Source organism: Strix uralensis, chromosome 3 (assembly GCF_047716275.1).
Source record: "Strix uralensis isolate ZFMK-TIS-50842 chromosome 3, bStrUra1, whole genome shotgun sequence".
In the NCBI taxonomy this organism is placed as follows: Eukaryota; Metazoa; Chordata; class Aves; order Strigiformes; family Strigidae; genus Strix; species Strix uralensis.
This window is the reverse complement of record NC_133974.1, coordinates 98,911,188-98,937,773: the sequence shown is the minus strand read 5'-3', so window position 1 is coordinate 98,937,773 and position 26,586 is coordinate 98,911,188. Positions and strand designations below refer to the sequence as shown.

The 26,586-nt window shown below is 36.4% G+C and overlaps 1 protein-coding gene across 1 annotated transcript in view; it reads right to left on the bottom strand.

Annotated features, from left to right (window-relative positions):
- Positions 1 to 26,586, bottom strand: part of SRBD1 (S1 RNA binding domain 1) — a 134,072-nt gene that overhangs the window by 33,199 nt on the left and 74,287 nt on the right. The window contains exon 18 of the mRNA XM_074863556.1: positions 23,239 to 23,321. Within this exon, the coding sequence (XP_074719657.1) occupies positions 23,239 to 23,321 (83 nt within the window). The remainder of the gene's footprint in view (positions 1 to 23,238; positions 23,322 to 26,586) is intronic.

The window sequence follows — 26,586 nt, the reverse complement described above, 5'->3', positions numbered from 1 at the left end:
TCAACCAAATGTTTAGACAGGCTTATTCATGTCTTATGTGTGCCTGCTTTAGGAAATTATTACTCATACTACAAGAATCCAGAATTTTTAAATATGAAGAACAATCTTTATTATTGGATGTCCCTTTCTGTAAGAATTTGTATTTTAAGAACAGCAAAAGACAGTTGTTCTTCTAAATAACCTAGATAAAGGCATCAAGTTTTGGACTTTTCCTCACACCAGCAGAAGTTGCTCTGATCAGAAATCAGACAACTGAAACACCTTAGATGAGCTATGGCCAAGCTTCATCTTCTGGAACACACAAAGCTTGGCAAGAAAGCTGAAGTACAAGTCTTGTAGTGAGGCCTACTGCATGCGGCTGGCTAGGCTGATGCGAGGAGCAGAGGCAATCCAAATCCAAAAGATGAGGAAGAAGCTATGCCTGGCAAGTCATCACCACTAACTCTGGCCCAAGCAACTTCCCTCCCATGGAAAAGAAGGATACATGGACAGCTAATGCCATTCCCAGCCTGCAAACTCATCTCAGAGCAAGGTATAACTGAGGATGCAAGTCTCAGCCACACAAAGATTTAGCGTGTACCACCTAAGGTTCAAAAGTCATTCTTGCATCCAAAGACAATTCCACAAATACGTGCTTCTAAGTTTACTCAACTGGAGCAAAGACCTATCAAAATTTACTCATAAACCACTTCAATATTGAGCTCATCTTAATTAAAAAGAGAACCTAGTAGAGATCGGAACTTTTCAGTAACTATGGTAGATAGTTCAATAGACTTAGAATAATAATTAGGTTTTCGTATGATTGTTAAAACTACGAACAGTTCAAGGAAGACAAAATATGAAGCTCCATTAGGGGAAAAGTTTCAGACAACCACTCTATTTTTACCCTTTAAAAAACACAGGCAATTGAGAGTGTGAAGAAGAAAACGCAGTCTAAAAAAGTAATAGCACGGGTGATTCTGTGCTGACTGGAATGCTCTTCAATCACAAAGCCAGAACTATTTCCTCTTAAAATTGTTAGCTTAGCTTATTTAAAACAAAGCAAAGAACTCTAGCCAGCCCACATTCTAAGAATTATTATTTTTTTTAAAAAAGCATTTGATATGCAGGTTAAAAAAGGTTATACAAGGGTGTTTTAATTGCAACATTCAGACTGCTCCATATTCAGGTACATTTCAGTGCCAGGCAGAAGACTCTTGCTTTCTGACTCGCACAAGCAAGGATATAATGTTTTCAGCAGATCAGGGCTAGCTGCAATTCTGAAAGGGGGTTAGCAGCATGTCCCAACAGAAAGAGATCAGAGTTCAGAGATGATGTGGAAGCTTATCAAATCTCAGCTTGCTGGTTTTCTACTATAGCAAACTTCTCAAGTTTATATGCCACACCTGGAACACACACAGTTCTGATACAAGTTTTAAAATCTACATTCAACAATATAATTTTCTGTTTTAAAATAGATGTAAATATTGAGAGGTTTTAGCTGAATCATGAAGTTAGTGTTTCAATATTCTTTCCTATACATTTAGAAATACAAATAATTCTACATGTACATAAGAAATTAATTTGAGGTGATCTGCTTAACAGGTTTCTGTACTCATTCGAGTTCTATTTTCATTTCTGTTAGTCATCTGAATACAGAAAGATAGAGAAATTTGAGTGTTTTACAGTATAAATGTAATTAGGGCTAGACATTATTAGAATATGCTACTAGTCTAAAGTAACATGTCTATGACTTTGCCCATCACGAAAGACACAGGATCCAGTTATACGATGTTCTGTGATTTGTGCCTCAGTATCATTAGCAATGAAAAATGCTAAATTGACTCTAATTCAGTCTTCTTTAGGACAGGAGATCATTTCAGTTGAGGGCTTGTAAAGAGTTGAAGGTTTTGAGGACGAAAAGTAAAATCCAAAGTAATTCAATTTTTTTTTTTAAGTTACCAGTAATTGAAGACAACCTTTTAAACAGGTTTAGACTCGTTTTTTGGTGTATTAGGCAACCTGAAAAGACATACCAACTAGCTGTTGTATACAAGAACACACGGTATTTTTCCAGTTATGCATCCTGCACCTAAGAGCAAACTAGTCACTGAACCTCAATTTCTAGCTACCACTTTTTGATTCCCTAGATCCTGCTCCTAAGAGTCTAGGAAATCTGCACATTAGAGTAGTGCATTCTCAAAAACTCTGAGGTCCCTTTGTAAAACATTAAAAGTACTCTTAACTTCTTCCAAACTTTCAGTGGCAGAAAATGCATAGCTGGTAGTGAAGAGATACAAAGCAGTGACTTTCGGTTTTGGTGTACTTACTGAGACTACTTTGACCTGTAGGTGACAGAACTTCTGGGAGATATTTTCTTACAGTAACAGTTCTGGTTTTGCTAGGATATTGTGAAATTAGAATGGCAATAACATCCCCTGCCACAGCCACACATGCACAACCACTGCAGAAACTTTAAACTTCACACTCCTGAGATATAGGTACCTGAAAACAGTCCCAGTTTTACAGATGACAAATCAAAACCACAAGAACTTAGTAATTTCTCTTAAACCAAAGTAGTAGTAAATGAAAAGGAAAGGACCACAATTCTTCATTTCCTGTCTGCAACCTGAGCATCATTAACCAGAAGCAAACAGCACACATTTTGCTTCTCCAATATTCTACGACATGCATGCACTGATTGCTACGTTCTCCGATTGCACGGTCCAGGGTCAGCTTACAATCATCTTCATATCTTTGTTTTGAGTTGTCCCATGCATGAATGGGAAACAATTAAAACACAGCTCTAAATAACCTTCACTTTATAAGTTAATAACCACTTCTCATTAAGCCATTGTCTTAGTTATCACAGTTGGAGTAAAAAAAGTGCTGTAACTGAATCCATCACATCCTGTTCCAAAGGAAGTGCTCATATGCCCAGTTCAGTGATAAAAATTAAGATGCCCTCTTTCATAAACTATTTTCAAGTAGGAATCAAGATTTAGATGCAACTAGGCTATTCCCTCAGACTAACAGATTTAAGGTGGTCCAGACCTTAAAGTTGGAAGACAAAGCTATTTAATACCACAGATGTAGTCAAATCCTAGCAGTGGGAAAAAATTACTCCAAAAGTTGATCCCAAGTTCTCCTGGTGCTACTTAACTTCTAGCATCATCAACTAGACCACCTTACATGCACAACCAAATAGGATCAACAGCTCCAAAATTGTTTCAGTTAGGAATATTCCCAAGATACTGACTTTGTAAGACAGGTATGTGGAAAAATTAAAAATGGCCTGTACTTTGGTTTGGGTTTTTGGTGGTGGTTTGTTTTTTTTTTTTTCCCTTCTTTTAAGTTAGATGAGATTTATGAGGAGCAGCATTTTATTATTGTATGTATGCTTCTAAAAGAGAACTGGAAACCAACATTCAAACGGTTTGTTATATGCATACTGACAACCTATGGGTATGAGGTATGGAAACCTGGTCCAAAGTATACTGAAATACAGATAGTTAGGAAAATGAGAAGAGAACATTGCACATAGACTCTACGTTGTGTCACATCACATGAAAGAAATAATTAGGTCCCCTTGAAAAAAAAAAAGCGCTTTCTCAAAGGAAGACAAAACACTCCTAGCCACATCAGCCATTTTGAAATTCATACTTGGAACAAACAAGAAGCTACAACTAGTAATGTTCTTCATGATGGCTTATGTACAGATGTCTTCCAAGTATTTTGTCTTCTCCATCATTTGATTCTAATGCCTAAGAAATGGATATTTCATCATTCAGATTTTTCAGGAGAATTTAATTTCTTCTTCTTTATCTTCCCATCTGCACACGCTGCACTTCACCGCACTACAATATGCATTTTCTCAATCTGAAATTCTGTCTGCAAGTCTCAGGCACTAAAAGAGTTCTGGAGTGCTACAGCACTAGAACATTTCCAATAGTTAACCCAGCAGAAGCACAAATTCTGCAGATTACTATGCAAAAATTACGTTATTATGCAACAGCCTGAAATTTTAGCAACAAATTTTCTTTGTCACACACAAGAACATTCTAATAGAGTCCAGTTGCAGCTTGTTGTCTCTTCAGCTATCAGAAATGTAAATCCACAGTGGCATTTTCAGAAGACTGTTGCACTTACCCAGAATTTACTCTCATTTCCAACTGATTCAAAAGTTTCATAAAGCACTCATATTTTTAATTCATTTATTTATTAATCTATTTTCTATTTGGCTTATATACCTCTCATTTTATGACTGGAAGGAAAAAAAAGTAATGAGTTCCCCCCCAGCCGTTCTGAAAAGTATCTCTAAAATTCAGGATGCAGACACTCAAAAGAGATAGAAGCCTTAGCACACTTCTTCCCAAAGCCCTGAAAAACTAAACTCCACAACACATTAAGATATGCCATTTACTTGGGACACTGGCTTTTCAGAAAAGTTTATGGAAGAAGCATAGTGGCTTACAAATAGAGTTGGGAAGTTATATGGTACCTAATAGCAACATAGAATCAGATCTCAGGATGTGATAAAACAGAAAGACAGTCTAATGATGTGTACACAGAGGGAAGGAATGCTATGAAAATAAAGAGCACGGACATACTATTTTGCACATACTTCAGGCCAAAATCTGTACCATTACCCTTCTTACCTACCCTTGCAAGTGTTTTCAGCAAAATACCTGGGTTCTTTAACAGTGCTACTCAGAGTAAAGTACTTCTAACAATGGGTGTCAGGTTAGTAAGGAAAAGCTATGGCAAAAACAGATTTATGTGAATTATCCCTAACATATTCATTCATCATAACATATACATATAGCATTCATCAACATGGCTTTACTACACCACCATAGAAAGAAACAGTTGCAGAGACAGAAGACAGCAGGCAACCTGCCAACTTAGACTTTCTGAGAAGACAAGACTGAGAGCATGTTCAGGAACGATGCTTTAGAACAGCCTTAATTAAGATTAAAAGTAGCAGTTCGCTATAATTTAGAAGTAAATGGAACCTGTCACTGATATAAACCTGTTCCACTGAAGAGACAGAAATTTAAGAGGACATAACAAAAATAATGTTTCCTTAACTTCCTCTCTCCATTTCATTAATATACAGTTGCATCCATCAGACAAATTAAAATAAAATGGACAACTACACAGCAGGAATTAAGAAGGGGTGGGGAGTAATACCCTAACAAATGTGGAATACTTACAAAGAATGTCCAAGATTATCAGCCCACCTACTTTGAGGTTTTGTGATGTCCAAATTTATGCTAAACTTAAGGGAGCAAACAGGTATGAGAATCCTCATTCACAGCAACGTTTCTATAAGTTGAGGAAGGCAAATTGAAAGAAAGTATCATGACTTAAAACAGCCAGAGGGAAAAAAAATCCAAGTGTTACAAGGCTGCTTAATTCTCCTGCCCAGATAAATGTGGCAGAAAAAGTCCAGGCTCACCAAAGAATTTTCATTTTGCTCTGTAATAATATACACTACTTACAGCATCGCAAATAAGCATAACTTGCTCTTGTAAAACAAGTTTGAAGACCCTAAATGTACGCTTACCTGGTTGAAATGAATGTTTTTCTTTAAAGTTTTATCTTGCAATCCAAGATTTCTATGATGGCAAATCATTCTAGTGTTTCAGTCCTTTATTTATTGATAAACATTCTGTCTTAACAGATCTTTCTTTTAAAAAAAGGACACCATATGAAATGACCATACACATTATTGAAAATTTACCACAGAATGCTAAAGAAGGAATACCAGAAAAAGTTACCATTAAATATGTAATAAAAAAAAAGTTAACGATTTTAAATCTTTAGTCCTATTGCTGGGAGAGTCATAAGAAAATTCCAACCCGTTTTACTCTGTGCAGGAACAGTGTGAAGCAGCAGCACATTGGTTAGTCTCTCCCTCTCTATCCTCCTACTCATTTTTAAATGAAGAATGTTCATTTGCAATCAGTAGCACATGAAAAGAAAGTTTTCCTATAGAAAATGACATGGAAGACAGCATTTCAAAATAGTAACCACCTTCCACTGCATCCAACAGGTCAGTAGCCATTTACCTGTACCCCTTGTACTTCCATGTGCAGTTCAAGGGCCCCGTGCTGCTCTCTGAGTTTTGCACAGCTTCCGTCAAACTTCACAACAGCTCAACTTTCCTTTGAAACACTGCCATGTTTGCTCTGTTTAAGAATGAAATCTGCTTGCCCTTAGGGCCTGATAGAGTTAAAGGGCAAAATCCTGGCTCCATTTAAAGTCAGTGGGCAGTTTGCCATTTAATTCAATTGGTCTAGTATTTCACAGTGACCTTAAGGGTAGACCGAAAAGCTTGTACCCATGTATCCTGTCTTTGCTTGGGAGGAATAGTGGTGGTGTGTATTAGTTTTTAACAGTAATGTCTGGGTGGCAACTGGGTTGCTTTTGCTTTGAAAGCTCACATGAAGCTTGCAAGCATTCATTCAAAATTATGGTGCAGAACTGTAAACATTGGGTCATCAACATAAATTTTATCTTCTGGTTGGTACTCAAAAGTTCATTTTAAAATTTAGAAACTACAGAACAGGCATCTGAGAAAACATTCACTTTCACTTTGTCTAGATCATTTCAAAGAAAAGGATCAAGCAAATCATATTTTATTTCACAGCAAGAACACACATGGCTTTTAATATTAACCAAAATGGGGCTGTACCAGTGCCATATCGCAAATGACAGGAACATTTGCAGAAACAGCATAAGGAAGACATATTTTACATTACTCTCTCAGCATCCTAAACAAACTACGATGGCATGGGGTTGGATGAGTACATCAATTTGTCTATCACTATGGGTAGGTAAAAATCTATAAAGCTTTTTATAAAAAAGTAATTAGCCAGCTAAAAGAATAGTTGATCAGAAATTCTAACGATGGTATGCAGAAAATAAGTTTTTAATCAATCAGCAGCTCAACAATGAGCAATCACTTGTAATCAATGACACTATTACTCACCTCCTTATAAAACAAGACTCAAATGCTCCCTCATACAAATTATACAAATTTAATCTTACAGGACTGTTCAGTTAATGTCTGGAAAACCCCAAATATTACCCGTGTTTTACTTCTCACACTTGAATAAAACAACAGTAGACATCAGTGATGGATGCTGGGATGCTTGGAGATCTACTTTTTTCAGTTCCCTTATGTAAATAGTAATCTGTTTCAAAGTTAAAATACTCCTTTTTCTCTCTGCTAATGTATATGGGTACTTTTATATCCTTATTTAGGAGCTTGGCAAGAAACACAGAGCTGATTTTGCATAATGTCTCCCTTTCCCATTTTCAACATTCTGGCAGAATATTAAAGACCAACTCGGTAAAGACGAGGGCAGAATAATTATGTTATGCACTGCTTTCTCAGTTTTTCACTAGAAATTAAATCAGTAATCATTGTTCAGAAGATCTGTTATTACCATAAACTTGCCCTCATACCCGAAACTTCAAAAATTAATAGTAGTAAAGGCTGCAGATAGTCACTTTTATCTTAAGACAGGCACTGCAGTACTTTTACAGTCATTAAAAAACATTTTACACTTATTTTCATCATGTAAAATGAAAATATATTCCATCACTCAAATCATGGACGTGCAACCTAGCCAAGTTGCTAGCCCAGGAGAGGGAGAAAGAAAGAGAATACCAATTAATTCAATTACTGACAGAAAAGATGTCAGGATGAGTACCTATCAGGTCAGGTTCAAAAACACAGAAAGCACCAGCGTTAAAAAAAAAAAAAATAAAAGAAAAACGAGAAAAGAAAAAAGCTTGCGCTCCCTGTGCTGAGTAGCACTATTAAATTCAGATGCAGGGTTGTGTTTAGGTTGGACAGGCCCCAACAGTAGAACAAAGTCAGTCTGTCTTAGTACCATAACCAAATTCTACAAGTTAACAGCTTTTCATGAAAAGCTGCCATTTCAAAATGTCAATCAAACCTGAATATAAGTGGGAACTCCTGCAGAAATAACCAGCTGCAGGTTTGAAAAACATTTTTCACTGAAAGTGGAAACACAAAAGATGTTTGAATGAGATCTCTTTTCATTCCTGTAACAGTAGACGGTCATTTTCACAACATCAAGGACAAAAACACAAGACAAAATTGCAAATAACGTCTTGAAAGAACCATTTGCAGGGGTGATGAATGATTCAAGTTACAAATGACAGAATTATTGGCAAATGGAAACTCATTAATATGAAAAAGCTTCTCTTATAAGATTGCAGTTTGTCTCCACTTTTTCTTACTGCATCTGAATGATTAGGTCGTACGTATTAATTTCATTCCATGTTTAATATTCACTTTCTCACCTTGAGGCAGCAGTTTGCACCGAGATCATCCCACTCACAATAGAAGTAGTAAGTCTTTATGGTGTTTTAGGTGTTTATTAATCAGAAGAAACAGCCTCAGTTAATCAAAACAGATTCTAACAGAACAAAGTTAAAATTTATAATCTACTCACTCTAATGCAGTTCTGTACATCCAAACGTAAGTCACATTTACTCAATAAACCAAGGGGATAATATTATTTATACAAGTGTACACAATAATGGAAAAGAAGCTTACCGATATCACACTTTGGTCACATTCTTCTTTCTAAAGAATATAGCAGGAACAAAGCTCTTTTTTATATTCTCGGAAAAATGTATATTGTCTCTGAAAATGAGTTCGCTGTCCAAATACCAGCTTCATCAATTTCTTATTCTACAACCAGACTGATGTAGTAGTAATTTATTTCACAAATCTCTACATTCAATGCCATGAAACAAATTTAGCCAATAGGGCGGCTTACTGAAGAGTTATATCAGTATTTAAAAGATTCACTCCCCCTGCCCAGAAAGGCAACACCTGTACTGTAGCATCAACATTCATTATGCAGTTTTCTTATTATAAACAAGTAATTAAAAAAAAAGAACAAATTGCATGGTAAGTGAACACCTCAGTATGTCTGTCAGTTTAGAGCATTAATGTAGACATACTGCCTTATACATATTTACCTTCTTCCCAGCATGACTATCACTATGAACATCACGTGAATGGGATAACATTAACTCTTTTGAGTGATACCACTTTTTTCTTAAGTTACATTTTTCACCAAAGCCAAAACACATTTATGACTTATGTAAAATTCACAAATTAGAATGAAATGAAGCAGCACAGTTACATTAAATATAACTGAACATAATTAAGACTTTAAAAGTTTGAAGAGTTATCAAAGTTGCAAAATAGATATGATTCTTCAGCACTGTTCCCTGAAAACTAAGATGCCATGCAACATCAAACTTAAAACAACTCATCATTATAGCCTCACTGTACTCAGATATCAATTACATCATCCAATTTCACATAGTAGCACTGTTTTCTATAGCACACATTAATTTCTGATATCCAAAATCTCAATCTTCATACTACATCAAGTTCCATTTCTCCAGCTTCAGGCTGCAGCACCCAGCAAAGTTAGCTGAGATTTTTTTTCTTACCCTCAAACTTCACTTCAGTAGAATCACAGCAGTTTATCAACAATGCTCCAACAGGAAGATAAAAATATAGTGAAATTTTTCATCACTAGTTCTTGTTCTTATCACTTTGTATCACCAGCATTTGTTTTTAAGTAAGCTGAAGTATATACAGTCTATTCTGTGTTTTTTTTGGGATGAATAATTAGCTGTATGAAGAAATACTTGAAGTAAGATTAACTTAAACATACAATGTTGCTATGAAGCTATTTAAAAACTGAGACAGAAAAAAAGGAAAGAAGGAAAGAAACAAACTGTGCCAAACCTAGTGCCTTAGCAGAGTGTTTTTTTGAACATTCTCAAAAGCGTAAGGTTTCCTATTTACTTCAGGAAACAGCTTACAAGTTGAAACGTGCTGGAGGTTTTTCGTTTTATTTTGTTTTGAGCTGCCAATTGCTAGTCAAGATTACTATTAATTTTACAGGAGTGTTAAGAATGCAAATGGTTAACAGTAGTATAAACTATATACTTGGTTTAAGTTTGAATGTCTAAAACTATTACACACTGCATTCATCTGCATTCCCTGTTTATGGGAATGAAATATGTAGTCATTTGAAGTCCACAATATGTATACTGTGTTTGTAATAACTGCAGATTTTACAAGCACATTATTCTTTCCATTAGGATTAAAACCTCACCGAATAGCAATTTGTGAAAGAATTCTAGCAGGGCCCTGAGCCCAGAACTCTGACCTCTGATGAGATGCTTGGCAGCAACAAACTCTAGGTCTAAGCAAAACATCTGGTTTGAGTTAGACTTCCTGAAAAAATAGCCCCTGTACTGGGGAAACTGGTATTCACTCAGCTTTGTCTATACACTTTGACTGACTTCAACACAGTTGCGGGGGCTGGGGAGGGGGGGAAGAAGCTTTGCCAGAATGCACGTCAATCACTGTAGACTTCTTGGTGGCCTCCAAAGAGCCAGGCACTTACATTAGGAGACACTGTATGCATTTGTTCATGCTTCTTGGGCTTTTTCCTATTGTACTTCATAGCTCAACGCTTTTTTCAGAATTAGTGCCAACTCTGAATTACCTAATCCAAAACTACAGTTGAGCTCAAAATATAAATTTTGCCTCAACAAATAGTTTCTGCAGATTTTTTTAAACAATAATTATTTTAACTTCATTTTTCTTGCAAATTTAGACAATCACTGTCATCATAAAATGAATGGGAATATTCCCAAAAGAAACACAAACTCCCACTGCCAAGAAATTTGTAAGAACAGCAACAGCTTTTGGTTGTCTCCCAAAACTGTTATACACAACACCATTTTTACATACATTACATACATAACAGTACCACAGAGGAGTAACTAAGAAGAATGCTGATACACTGGGGCAGGGTGTCCTGAGTCTGCTGCTCATACATGTAATCAGAACAAGCTCCTGCAAAAAAGGATAATAAAAGGATAGAGCTGGTGCTTGCTTCTCATTCTCCTGAGATGGAAGGTACATCATATCACAGATAGGTGAAAATGAAGAAATGAACAACTTTTGCAGGCTGGGTAAGGGCTGCACTTTATTACAGCTGAAAGTCCAGGTAAGACAGACATGAACAGCTCCATGTGGTAGGTAGGATGGAGCTTCAGTAACGTATGTGACTGCCAAGGAGAAGCACATGGCCAAACTCAGTTCACCAGACTGGCGTTCTCTTTGCAGGAGATTTTGCATTTTTAAACATCATAGTGAAGCCTATTTTAAGTTAATAAGCCATAACAATGAAACCAATGATATCTACTGAGACCTGTTACATTAATAGATACACAAAGTGGCATTAAGGGTCTTACACAGAACCAGGAGACTCAAAATAATTTAATTTTGAGTTTCACAATTTAATGGAGATCTCTGTCAACATATTCACCAATGCTGCATATACATGTATGTAAGTATAAGAGACTGTATAAGAGATGTGTGATAATATTTATCTATACACAGTTCTGCCATGTACAGATGAATTTACTTTTGCTGGCACTATTAGTAGGACCTTATTGTATTAGTAGAATACTCTTCTGTACACTCTCTACTTGATAAAAATGTGTTGTGGTGAAAAAAGCATCTGAAAAAGTATTTTCTTCCATCTACTGCTCTATTTTACACAAGTCTGCCATACGACTGTATATTGTCAATGCACTCATAGTTTATTTTCTTCATGTGATTGCTAATGCAATAATATTTTTATGCCTGATCTAGCAGTAACTTTACACTGGAATTAAATGTCAATTTCTACTTTCCACACCCAAAATTCTAAATTAAACGCCACTGATACTGACCCCCTGCATTCAGGCAAAATGCAGCCACCAACCCACAAAGGGACATTTATAAAATAAGCCTTGCTTGTTTGAGCTGCAACACTGCCGTCACTGGAGTTTCAGCAGAGAGACATAAATAAATAAAAATAAACCTAAGTAATAAACACCATGTTTTTTTGAGCTGCACAAAAAAAAAAAAAAAAAAAGAGGTCCTCTTAGCAAACTTGAAAGATTAGACTTAAAAGCTGCCTCTCTCATTCCGGAAGACTTCTGGCCCACACTACTGAGTGCCATCTCAGAAGGACACGACAGTCAGCTGTGGGCAGCAGGGCCACCCACGCAAGTGTCCGTGCTGCCCTTTCGCGCTGCAACGAGCTGCCCTTCTGCACATGACAATATAGGAAACAAAACAATGTTCCAAATTAAGTCAACTTAGAAATTTCTGAGGGCAATGGGAATAACAAATCACCTACTAGTGTCTCAGGCAACATAAGGTGGGTTCAAAAAAAATTGCCTCTAGCCCAAGGCTTTGTAATATATAGTTATGTTCTCCGAGGAGCAAAATTTTTCTACTACTGATGGCATTCCAGTGGCCATGTTATCCAAACGTCTGATGTGAAACAATTTTTTAACTATTTTTTTTTTTTAAAGAAATAACTCACATATGTCTGTAGAATTTAGTTTTCTGGAAGACTGAATATAATTTTAGAATCATCATCGTCAGCTGGTTGACAGCAATAAAGACAACATTCACTTTAAATAACCCTGAATTATATACAGTTGAGTAAATTTGAATTTGTTTTGCTTTAAGGTCTTCCAAAGTTGAGGCCAACATGCTGAACAAAAATATTAAACTATCTATAACCCTGTGTCAACATATGATGCTACTGGGAATGGTAAGTGAATTAATTTTCCAAGGAAAATTAATTACTTATGACTTACAGTTGTAAAAGCAAACAACGTAACTCTGGATTAGGGCACATTTAATTTCTGTTTGGAGTAGCGATTAAATTAATTTCATATAATTCATGGTATGTAATGGAAAGCAGAACAAAGATGAAATCTTAGACAATGACTGACACAGAAAAAAGTGTATATTTATGTTCCTGATACAAAAATAAAGGTCACAGATATTAATCACTGTCTAGCAAAACATGATTTTAGTTTTTAAAATTATTTTTTTCAAAACTGTTTGTTAGGAAAAGTGTTATTAGCAAGATAAAAATCTAAAAAGCAACAAATCACAAAACATAAGAGAAATCTTGCGTGTTGTACTGTCTCCTAGTGAAAAGAGACTACCATTTGTCAGTGATATCTATTGAATAACATAACTGTCACTGTATTATTATTAGGAACAGCAACAGTAACTTAAATTCATCCTACAATAATTTGAGTTCATCTTAAAGAGGAGAGGAAAAATTTGATTACAGATCCAATATTTAAACAAATATGTACACTAACACTGCACCACAACTTAAACATGTAGGATTTTTATCAATTAGTTACATTTTATAGTAAACAGTTACTGAGAGAAATAAATCCATAGCTCAAGTGAACATGTGAAAGAGTTCTTGCAGCATTCCATAATTTGATATCTGTTCAAACTAAGTAAGAATAATTATTTTATGTATTTCAGTGCAAAACATACCAAGTTCTTACTTTACATAATATCTATCACTAGAACCATACATATTAACAAACCATTTATAGGTTTTAAAATATCATAAGAATTTTAATTGCCACTTATGGTTTCCTACTGAAGATGAATACAAATTTATTGCTGATTCCAGATTTTGGATATCAAGTCAACAGCTGCTGTGCTATGAATTCACACAGAATCACTCAAAAGTATGATAATATCAGTATTTTTCCTTATGAGTCAAATGAATATACTGTTAGTTCATGAAACCAAAACAACAGATGCAACAGATGACCGCTGCACAGCAAGCGGTGACTACGGAATTCCACTAACAAATAATATTTACGTTCATGATGTTTAAATTGACCCCCCCACACACATTGAAAGCAAGTGATTCACATCCCCACTGTCACTTTTACCTGACTTTGGACACTAAAGAGAAGCTTTTACTATGGTCGTAGCTTAATTTTATCATTATAATATTTACATTAAAATCTAACTAGAATTCATAACACACCATCTTAAAGCTTAACTCACTTCACATAAAAAAATGAATGTTTGAGCCTGAAACATCAGTTATATGAACACAAATATCACACCATGGATATAGGTAATGCCAAGAGTAATCTGTGGCGCTCTGGCTATTTTTTACTGTAGTATTTTTAAGAATGTTTCAAAAAAGTAAAAAACTTAAGTTATAAAAATTTAATTGAAACCTAGATGAAAGGAGCTGAACACTTTTTCAATGCTAAAATTGTGTACTTCCACTTAATGTTATTAAACACTTGAAATGTAAACAGGAAACCCAACAGCATCTCAGACATTTCGGAAGCTGTTCAATCAAAATACTTTTGGAAAGATAGACTTTATCACCCTCTCTTCTGTCTCAGCTTTTAGTCAACCAAGTGTTTCCAAACAGATGCACAGAGAAGCCATATGAAGCCGATTTGCAGGATCCCAGCCTCAAAACTCCTATTTTGCTTCTCTTGCCACTTGGCTCCCACATCACACAACAGTCTCTCAAAAGAGTTTGAATCTGCCTGGCTGGATCGTAACTCAGCTCGACTGTGTTTGAACTAGCTCTGCCCAAGTACAGTTACGGAAAAGCAAAAAAGACAAACTGAAATATTAAATAGGCTTGCACAGAGGGTATCCTGTACCTGGGAAATTCTGCTCAGTAGTTCCTATCTGCTGCTTTTGTGGTAGTCTGGAAGTAAATCACCTTTACACCTGTATTTTGTGAACAGTAACATGGATAATTTTAATCCAGTTAAGAGCACAAATCACACAGGAGAGTTTACGCCAAGTCTGTTGTCATGTGGCAACAAAAAACTTCCTAATGAACTTCTGCCAAGAGAGCTCGTAATTAAGCAATCAGAAACAAACTGACAAGAGAGGGCAAATCTGTCCAGCAGCTGTTTCCTATCACCACCCTTAGATCATCCCACCTCAGTATACCAACACTTCTTCTGAAGCTTCCTACTTTTGCTAAAATCTCAGCAGCTGCAGAAAACCCCACATATGCAGATACAAACTCTCTATTAATAAATACCAGTGATGCAAGGGGGGGATTATTAGCAGTAATGTCTAAAATTTACCTGCAGTTCAGGTTGCTTACAATCTCTGACAAGCTTTCAAATGCTGTCTACAATGCATTTTTGGTGACAGCAGTGGAAAGAGCTGCAGTCCATGGGCAGCTTCGTGAGTGACAAGTGCAGATGCAGTGATACCGCTGTGCTATTGCACTCTTTGTAAATACACATGCACACATTATCCTTCATTTCCTTAAAGGGGCAGCATCGCACCTCAGCGAGCCGACACGTTTTCTTGGAGATGCCAGTAAATATATACAGTGTACAAACTACAATCGTTAACAACACTACTGTTACCCTCTTCCTGTATCCCTTTGTTTTGTTATAACCGGACATAACGGACTAAAAGTTTACTGTGCTTTGCTGTGATTTCTCTTTGTCAGACAGAGAATAGGTAGACACAACCAAAGCGACTCCACCAAGTTACAGGCTATAAACCATCCCTGGCAGCCAGCAAAACTGCTGCTGAAGTATGCAAACTTGCCAGAGGTGTAACTTATTTGGAAAGGAGTCTTAAGTTTTGCACACCTACTTCACTGGGGTGGGGAAGCATCCAGAAAAGGTGACAGGGTGATTATTTCTTCCTGACAAAGCTGTCTGCAAAGATTTTGTTCCCATGGATGTCAGACAGCTTGGTTCACAGGGCTTTACTTTTCAAAATGAAAAGCATATCATTTATCCTAAAAATGGTGTTGGGCAAAACCGCATATGATTTTTGCTTGGTTTCCTCACAGAGCTAAAGCTTTACCACTACTACATGACAATTAAGCATTCCATAAGTTGCTGGGTGTTAGAAATCCTGCAATAAGCACAAATGTATTCACCAGACTACATACCCACTTTCTTTTTTTGAAATACACCTTTTCCCTACTGACACGACCTCTTTTTTTTTTTTTTTTTGACTACCTTTAACAATATTTTATAGGTAAAACCACCACACCCCATCCCTCAAAAAGTTTCTGTACACCTTAAAACTTTGAGTACTCTGCTCCCTTTTCCACAAATTTCAAAGCAAGCAATTCCTTAAAGTATGCTGCAAAAAAATTTTGCTACAATAGTCTCTTTGCAGGAGCCTACAGGTTCACAGGAGAGGTTTAAGTTTCCTTTATTGAGGAGCAAAGCTAAATGCACTATGAAATACTATCCCACATGCCCCTGTCTTTCAAGTCCCAGTGAGTTCATTCAGAGACTAATACAGAAGCAGCCCAGAATTTGTCCTGACACTATCTTCTTTTTTATTATTTACAGGAGTGGCAACATATCCTTTAGTCTATGTTGTTTAGGAACTTCTTTAATATCAGAATAGCCAGGTTTCTCTCATGATATCCCACAGTTTCAGTCAGACTCCAGTGCACCAGCATATTTCATGTTATAAGATTTTTCAACTTAAGGTACACCCATAATTAACCTGTTGCCATATACTACCAAAAAGGAGTGATATACATTCATTAATAAGTGATTTGATTACTGTGAGATATACAGACAACATGAGCACTGGTACCCTTTGACACTTCGTGTTAAAGCAAAGGTTCTCTTTATGCAACCATTTCAATTAAAGTACAGAAAACCATAAGCAAGCTCACAAAACTATATTATACCATAGGAGATTCGTTCTGCGCCTAACTGTATGTACAAATTCAGTGTAGTAATACAGAAGGAATGCTGCAGCATTTTGTGGACAGGCTCTTCAACTGGGTGTTGAAACCTGTAACCTACAATTCTGACCAGCAAACAACATTCCTGCTGAGCTAAGTTTCCACAGGAGCTACGTGATTCACACAATATAAAGTGCTGCTCACCTAGTAAAACATCTCATTTTCTTCATCAGGAAAATGCTAGTTGCAAACCCCCACAAATTCATTTTAATCAACTTAATAAAGCAAATGCAAGTTTGAGGTTGTTTTGATAATCACACTGCAGAGATTTAAAAAAAGACACTCTTGCACATCATATGTCATCATATTCTCACATCATACGTGGGTGATTCTCCTATGCTACCTAAGTAACACACCTAACTACTCATATACCCTATGGATCAATTAACCAAAAAAAGAGAAGTGAAATAAAGTTCTTAAATACTTGGTGAAAAAAGTACATTTCTGACTGAAAAATCAGCCAACTCCAGTACTTTGCTCCATGATATTAAATAAAAGCATACTACGTGAAGGATATATAACCAAAAATCACATACCAAGAAGGATACAAAGTCTCATGTTTCACCATTATAAACTGTCTCTTATATTTCACCATTAAAAACAAAAAGTTTTAAGGAAAAATGAAGACAAAGGCTTTCTCAAACCACACATTGATTCTTTGCAATGGTCCATGTTCAGATTATGACAACTTTTGTTTGCAATCACTAACTACTTCACAGCTTTCTTTTTGTTAACAGCTTCCTATTTAAAAACTAATTTGCAAGTTTCCACTATTTGGTAGTAGAGAAATAGATTAAGCCTCAGAATGGCTTAACAAATAAAGCTACCAAGTTATCTTTGCTAGGGTTTTGTAAGAACAGGCTGACAAACACCTGCAGTGCAAGGGACAAGGCCAACTTTTCTTGTGGGAAATAATCCAGAGACCTGTTCAGCCCACGGTTGTATCATGCTGACCCAAGCATATCTGATCTTAGTCTTGTACTAGAGAGATACCCTTGAGGTACCTTTGATTCCTGTATTTCTAAAATGTTACAGTTCACCTCCCAAATATCTCCCAATTTAGTAACTAATAAGCATTAAATATGCAGTCAGTTTGCCTCAACTAAATAATTTGCATGACGGGCCTTCAGAAAAGTAATAACATTTTATATGATGCTACTGTCAAAAATTAGGTTAATGCCACACATTTCTAATACCCATCCTGTCACACAGGCACCCACTGGAGGTTTAGAAAGACTTGACAGTGCTGATGCCAAACACATCTTTTGGGGGAGGAAAATGATGATTAAAGAATGCAACAAGCTAAAATGGGTACCTGCAGTTTCAGCCACGTGCAGGTAGAGGCCAGTAACATCCTCCCACCACTGCCCACCAGTTCCCCCTCATCAGCACGAGCATGGTGTGGCACTGAGGCAGGGAAGGACGGATCCATGCAGGGATGGCCTGCAACAGCAGAAAGCGCTCTACATGGACTTCCAGGAGAAAGGAAAAAAACCTCCTTCCTTTCCAACAGGAACCGAGATGAGACTTCAGTGAGATGCCTCGCTATTAACTAGCTGGCCATAATTAAAACAGAACTGGTCCAATCATGGAGGAAGCATATCTGATTAAAAGTGTTCCCTAAAGTTGCATTGTCATTTAATAAAACATATCCATCTTTTTTGCGGAAAAACCCAAGCATAAAACAGATCAAATTGCAACCGAAATAATAAAACATCCTACAAGTAATAATTAAATGCAAAATTGATGCACTTCAATAACGAGAACAACATGGGGAGGAAAAATGACAAGACAGACAGAAAAAGCATTTCCGAATTTAATTAGGCATTCTGATTAGGCTTTATGAAACTCTCCTTTGATCAGGACCTTCCAGCAGTATATAGAAAATGAACCAAGAATTCACTCAAATATTTTTTTTCTGAAGGAATTGCTACTTAAGAGTACTGTTTACAAATTTTATTTATTTGACACAAAGTGTTCCAGCTACATCTGGAATCAAGTATCCTCCCACTTCAGAGCTTACAAAACTACATAAATTATCTCTTACATCCTCTTGGGATGTTAATTTTCCAAATGTGTTAAACAGTGAAGATGTTACCACATACAAAAGTATATCATGAAGAAATTTTTATACTCCAAAAATTATAAAGACCAAATAGGATATTGCTTTTTCAAGATCAGACATGGTGCACATTTTTTAATATTATGACTTGTCAAAAATTCCAATCCTTCAACACATACCACATATTCTGTTCTTAGGCTACAGGTGAGTTTGAGTTCCACCTAGCTCTTTCCCTAGACATTACTTTTTTTTTTTTTTTAACATCCAGGGATTTTGCTCATTAAATGAACAGCAAAAGACCAACCAAACTTAACATAGTCCCTTAGCATTATTTCTCCTTTCTCTGCCTTATAATACAGACTCAGGTTTTGATGTTTTAAAAGTTTACTAACTTAATTCCCCCTTTACTTGAGGATATTTGTCTTTGATAGAGATTGGTGGACAGAACATTTATGCTAGTGCTGTTTTATTCTCCTATAAAAAGTTGGGTTTCTATTTGAGAAGGATTATTTTTTTTTTCTTCTTTAGGAATCGTTTTTACTTTTTATTCATTTTCTTTGTTGTGGAATTCAATACCCTAACCTCAATCTTTGTGAAGCAGCTTTGTTCTCAGCTCTTATCTACATCTTCCAAGATCGTTACAACTGTAGTGGTAATTCATCAGCCAAAATTCAGTTTGCAGCACAATAAAGTCTTGAGCCACTAACTGCTTCTTCCCCAAGAGGAATTTAGCTTTGAACTGGCATGGGGAGGTGGCAAGGCCAACATACTCTGTATCAGACAGAGTCTGGGCATCATCTTTGTGTTCAACTACAGAAGAAATCATAGTATTATGGCCTGAAGGTGATGAGTTAATTTTGGCTAGGTTCCTGTCTCAGAGGAAAGAACAATTTTCCTAATGAGATAAAGATGAAGTAAGACAAGGACCTTTAGGCAACTGGAATTTAGTCTGAGAGAGGCCCTAATAAATCAGCTTGTGCTTCTCTTTGTTTAAGGAAATACCTGTTAGGAGATCCAGGGCCTGTTTATTTTTCTCTGACAAACTCGATTTTCTTGGTAGTGCACAAACTCAGAATCATAACTTGAAATGATAATAAAAGCAGGTGTTCAAGTACAAGTTTCAAATTTTATTGTCATCTAAAGTAAGTAAACACAAATCCCAACTGATGGGACTTAATTTCCAGAAATCTCCTGCTACCTGGAAACTCATATTTCCATACTCAAAGTATCCCTACCCAAATAAGCAGATTTACTAGGAGAACTTGCACAAGAAAAACTAGAACATACCAACATTTTCAAAGGTGTACGTGAAGTACCAAGAGGCCAGGTGGGAGGGATCCAAAATCCCATGGATGCTGTGACAACAAAAGAGGCAGCCCTTTTCACACATTACTTGGGGGGGGGGGCACGGAGCAGGGCACTACTGTAATTGCTGATAGTAGTAACAGCTCCTGCCCAAGACGGTCACTCATCTGAACATAAAATGTTCCTGTGCCATGCTTTGGGAACATCCCATTGCAAAAGCCTACAGCCTGCCTCAGGCAGGTTCGGCTTCACTAGTCTCTCAGAAGAAACTCCCTGAAGAGACAGAAATAATGTCTCTTAGCTACTGTTTTTCAAGTAGAGTTGTTTGGGACCTCTGGCTATCCTAAACTGATAGAGAGGCCATGTGCCAAGTCAATCAAAACTGTGAAAGCAGTAGCCTCAGCTGGACAACCCCCCCAAGCTCCACACTGCTGTCCCTCCCTTATGCCAATCCAGGACATCACACAGCCATTGCCAGCACCCAAATAGGATTGGGGCACTTGGGCAGGAGTGGCACAAAAGACTCCTTCAGGGAGCTTTGTACTTTTATCAACACACAGTGAGCATGCAACCATTCCTCAAGAAACCACCATCCTACTCATGCTATACAGCTTCCACAGCCACCAGCAGCAGCGCACAGCCTTGGCCTGCCTCTGCCTGAAGAAACAGAGGCCGAGTGCAGGTCTAATCGCAGTCTGCCCTTCAGGACAAGAATGCCAAAACCTGGATTTGTCAGATTCCTAAATAATGAATTTCAGGGTTTTTAAGAAAGGAGAAGTCATACAAAAATGCTAGGTTTATAGTTACAGTCAGCTAAGAAAGTAATTTTCTCTGAAAAGCTCGTTATGTTTTTGATGTTGACTGCACACTGGATATTTCATCCCAGAAATTAATAAAAAGCTACAGCTAGCAATTAGGTTATAAATTAAAGTATAACAAAACTTTTCAAATTGACTTGGATAATATAAAAATCTGTACCTGGTATATGCCTTATCAGCTATTACTCTGGGACCCCCTGTAAAACACAACAGCTTTTCCACGCCTGCCCTCTGTGATGCCAGCAAGTGACTGTTGTCTTTGAAGGAAGACCACTCATAACAGCTTAATTCTTCTTCTCCTCCCTTCCCCTCACCTGCCACAAGAGCTCTCATGCCCGAAGTGTGGCAGAGCTTCTGCCTTTGCTTTCAGTAGTGTCACATAAAGCTCTAGTACCTCAGAAATTTCTATACCATTGAACGACCTCCTTACAGCTTCTGTAGTGATGGTTAAGAACTCTGACAGAAGGTCTATCTCAGAGAATTAATCCAAACCATGATGAGACATAAAAGTGCAGATAGCTGGGAAAGAACAATTTTTGGGGTCTACCTTTACCAGGCTTTTAGAAATTATTTCTCTGAAACTTTTCATATAACCAATTTGGACATGAACAAATAATGCAGTTGGGTGTTTACTTGTAACAGTGGATCTAGTGGATCAAGAAGCTTCCCTGAAAGGGCCAGGAACATGGTACTTACCCCGCTCTGTTTCAGTGCAAAGTAAATGATACCAGCTTTAGTCACTGAGGCAGTAGTAAACTGCTACAATACCTTCATTGCAACTTTTATCTGATAATACCATGCTCCCAAAACCATACAACCACCACCAACTCCGCGCTTTCCTGCTTTAGATGCACGCTTGTACAATGTGCACATGGGCCATAATAAATAGTGTGCACCTAAATGAGTATCTTCTAGCCACAGCGATGCAACTTCCTAATACTTACAAATTCACAGTATACTTTGAATAGTAAAATATTCTAATTCTAAAAAGAAACTAACTTCTTCTCAAAGTGCTGACATAGCATTTAAAGATTTTTTTTTGTTAAATACCTTTTTGCTTAAAGCAAGAACCGACAAAAATCTGTACCACTTTTCATTATTGTTGTTATTACTGCTACTGTTATAAATAAAAGCAGTGGGTCCCCACAAGGAAGGAAACCAACTATGCTTCAGATCGAAGCTCCTCTTTTTGCCAGATGACTACCCCCTGATTTATAGCTGTCACCATTAAAGCACATTTTTACTGAAATCTGGACACATATGTTAAAGAAATCTACAGTATTTCAGCCCTTCAATCTAATTTTCCTCAAAACCTATGGTGTAGTTCATGCTGAAAGATTCATTATATAAGTTTGTTTTGCTGATAAGCTTTGCAGTTAGCAAGCAATGTGAGTACATTTTATAGTCTGTGGCAATACAAGTAGGGCTTGCAAAAGCAGTATCGAGCACTACCTTAACCAACTAAAATGTTGGCCTCAGTTCTTTAAAAACAAAACAGGAGATACACTTCTTTGATATTTTTCATATCATCTTCTTTGTCACACCATATTTAGCAGTAGCAGTAAAGGATTCTAGGCTGCTAATTGCATTCTATCCTATTAACTCTTATGTGCTAACCTGAAAGCACAGATCCAGACAGTTCTGTGCTTTCTTTTCTGACTTCTGTTCCAGACTCTCAAATTTACTCACATTCCATAGTTTCAAAAATATAGAGAAAAGCACATGCTGAATTTTCTTTTTTTTTTTTTTTTACTTCTTTATTTGGTGGGACTTAAGCACATGCATAAATGCTTTCCTGAATGGATGCCAATAGTATATAAAATGACAATAACTTATGTACCACTTCTCAATACCATTCACTTTGTAAAGACACTTTGAAGGTAAAAGTTACTTTTCAGAAATAACCTACAAAAGTGTATAAAAATAAGAATTGTCAAACATTTTCCAATTCAGCTTTAGTAAATGAAGAACTTCATAACAAATGCTTTTATTACAAACTTCTAAAAAGGAATGAATGTAATAATACAAATTAATGGCTTCTAAACGGAGGATCAATATCTCATTGTATTTTACACAAAGAGCTAAAACCCCATTGCTGTAACAATACAAAAAACCCAGAACGCTTAGCAGATCAGGTTACCTGTCTGATTTGATGTTTTTAATAGACTATAAATCTGGCTAAAGCCATTTCAGAGTCTCAATCACAATCATTAAAAGTAAAGATTAAAAAAAGAGGCAGTCTATGACTTGTAAGTACTTACTATCTTTCTATCAACTTTACAAATGCCTTTTAAAGGAGATATAACTAGTTGACAATTCTAAAGCAGCATTTTGGTGTTGCTCTATATCTTGATAGATTACTTAGATTAAATGATATGTATTATCTTACCTGATACATTCCAACTCCTATGTGTTTGGGCTCAATTTTCACTAGCTCAGCTAATGGGTCTTGGACGCGTCTAGCTATGGAAACTGAAAAACAGAATTAGAAAATAACTATGGGTTTTACCTGAAAATCAGAATCATGTAATTGCTTTTGATTTTTTTCATCTTCTACATATTCAATATCTTTTTTTACCTGGAAATAATCAATAAAATAGCAGAACCCTTTTTCACTATTAGACACAATATATGAAGTGTACATTAATCAAACTTTTTAAATTGAATAACTCAAGCAAAGATGTTCCAAATTGTAATCATGACATTAAAAAAGTTTTTTCAGGCCACAGAGTTAACAAATAGGACTGTGTACACAAGATTTTTCCCTTGTATCTATACTAAAATGCACATGTAGCATTTAAAATTTAACTCTGAAATATCCTCTTAACCTTAAATCACATATATGCAGCAACAAATAAACATTTAAAAAAGAATGGAGTAACTGTTCACAGACTTATTTATCTAATATAGTATTTTCTAAGGTATATATTATATACTTACATATTATATGTATATAATTCAATCATAAAATTTAGTGTTCACTTTGAAAATGGTTCTTGAACTTTAATCTAAACTGCATACCAAAACACATCAATTTGCAATCTGTCATCATTATAACCACATTTAGAAAAAAAACAAAGCAATTTCCAACATTTCTGGTGCCATTAAGAGGGCATAGGAAGAATTTTTGTCTTCTAAATTAAATTTTGAATCAAGACTGCATTTTTGAAGCCTATATTTATTGATAAATCCTTTACTTACTGAAATTTCGGAAAAATTACTTATTTGTAAATGTCAGTTTTCAACCTTGGTCTAATCCTGCAGATACTGAGCTGCATTCAGTATTTGCAGTTGTGCTCCTTCCCACATATACTGAACTAGAAGAGTTCTACTCCACCAGTATTACATTCATAAACTTTTTTTTCTCCTGAGTAAAGACAAGAGAGGTTGGTTGGATTAGCAGCTCTTAGAATATTCATTCTACCTAGTGAACTGAACACTGATGAAGAACAGGAGTGTCTTGGAGGTACTACAAAAGTCTTTCCGAAAAAGGACCAAAGGTCCTGTGCTAAATGCACAATTAACATGAAGTTCACTGCTCGGTCATGTAAGACTTTTCATATCCTTTATTATCCATTTTAAGATATGCTGACAATGACAGTTTGCTAGCTAGGCTCAGAAAGCACTGTGCTGTTGATATCTGATATGCCTGCCTCTCTGGTGGCAAAGTTCTGAATTCAAAGGCCATCACATATGCCTTCTTGTAAAATAAAAAAAGAATTAAAAAAAAAAAAAATCACAAAAGGTTAACCAGTGTAAGTACACCGGTTATTGCTTACACAAGTATAGATTACTACAGAAATGCTTGACTATAACAATCATTCATATTAAATATCACCAGTCACCTAACAAAAGTGGAACAAAACACCAATGAAAGTACTGATCCAAACCAGGAAACATTTAAAACTATGTATTTCTTCTGAATGTATTTATGTGTATGTATAGATACTATACTTGTCTTTGCAGCAAGCTTTCTTAAACTCAACTTTAATAGCTATACAGTGTTTTAGAAAACTTTCTTTTAATTTCACCTAATGGCAAAACACAGTTCCAAACTGACATTTTAGATAAGCTGAGAGCAAATACCTCTCGCTGTCCACCATCTCCTTTTGTTACATCTTTTAAAAATAGCAACTACATGGATAGGTTGATACAGGAATTTTCCAAGTCTAACTATCTTCTCAGGAACCTTTGATTAAAAAGTAAAATTTAGACTCTTCTTGTCATAATAGCTAGGTTGACAATGCCATCATATCCGTAGGAGGCTTCCGGCGGAGGTGTAGGACCTGATCCAGCAAAGATGCATGTTGGCATTCCCACTGGAACCAGCAGAACTAGTGACATGCATAAAGTTACATAGACATTTAAGTGCTTTACTGGATCAGGCCTAACAGTTACAATATTGAAGCACGAAGACCAACTAACGGTCAGTTATATGATTTAAGGGATGCAGCTCCTATGGCCAATACCAGCAGGACAGCTGACCTGCAGAATTCCCACTAAAGCCACAATTTTACTCCAGAACTTTTCTAATTCAAAATAAAAGAGAGCACAATAGGGAAAAGGCAAGAGTTGTCCACATTCTCTCTAGGTACAAATTCAGTCAAGATTAGCAGCTACTGTCTCTTGTACAGGCAAAACCACGTTTTCCTTTGTTACAGTACTAGCACGCTTCAATAGATCAATCTTTTTAGGGGGCAACAAGGCTCTGCTCTGGTGATTTTATCCACATGGCTGTACTCTTACAATACAGAGTATTATTGAAACCATGAGGGCTCCGCAGAAGTGCAAGGTGTGCTACCATGGACCAGACAGAGACAGTAAAACCGGATGGTCTTACATTTTCCCCTTAAAAGTTAAATCCAGACATTTTAAATTTTTTTTTAATATTAAACTGTTTTACACTAATACAGGTATTGCCTAAGACTATTTGTAAAATATAAAACTGTTCTTTAAGGTACATTTCAGGAATGGCTAGAAACCATGCATTTTTAGAAGACTGACAATGAAACAGGCAATGCATTCTCACTTCTACAGTTATTAAGGTATGCTTCACTTTTGCTCAAGGAAACACAAAATACATTATAAGATGGTATGCAGGCTAAAAACAGAAAATCAGATTTCTCAAAAGTAATCAGGAGGGCCAAACATAAAATGTTTGAGATGCCATTCTTAAAATACGCTAGCCTAAGTAAAATGTGAAAACAAACTATTCAATATTAAACAGGGTATTAAGATCAGGATGACAAGGCGCTCTATTAGAAAATCATGACAAGAATTGCACACCCAAGAGATGCAAAGCTTCAAGTTGTCAATTAAGAAGAAAACATTATTGCGATACTTGAATGACATTAACATATTGTTCTGCCATGCAGTAAATCCATGTAAAACTTCAAACCTTGGGGGGACAGCATGGCCTAGGTGGTCCTCTGACTTTAACATAGACAAACTTCGCCTCCCAATGCAATGAGAAATAAAGGAGGTTAGGGAAAGCATATTTACTGAAATCCTGTCTTGTCACTAAGACATTTTCTGCCATTTTGTAAGAAAGGCAATTTAACTGTTTGGTGGTCTCAATTCACTCCCTACTTTGGTTATTTGACAACACAAACCCACAAGATAGTTAAGTATTTTAGCCTGTGAGCGATGAAGTGAAACGACAGTGTGGTGGGTGAAAAGCTTCTGTATGAGTTCCTTGCACAACTCATGTCAGTCTTGGTGTCCGAACTTCATAGAA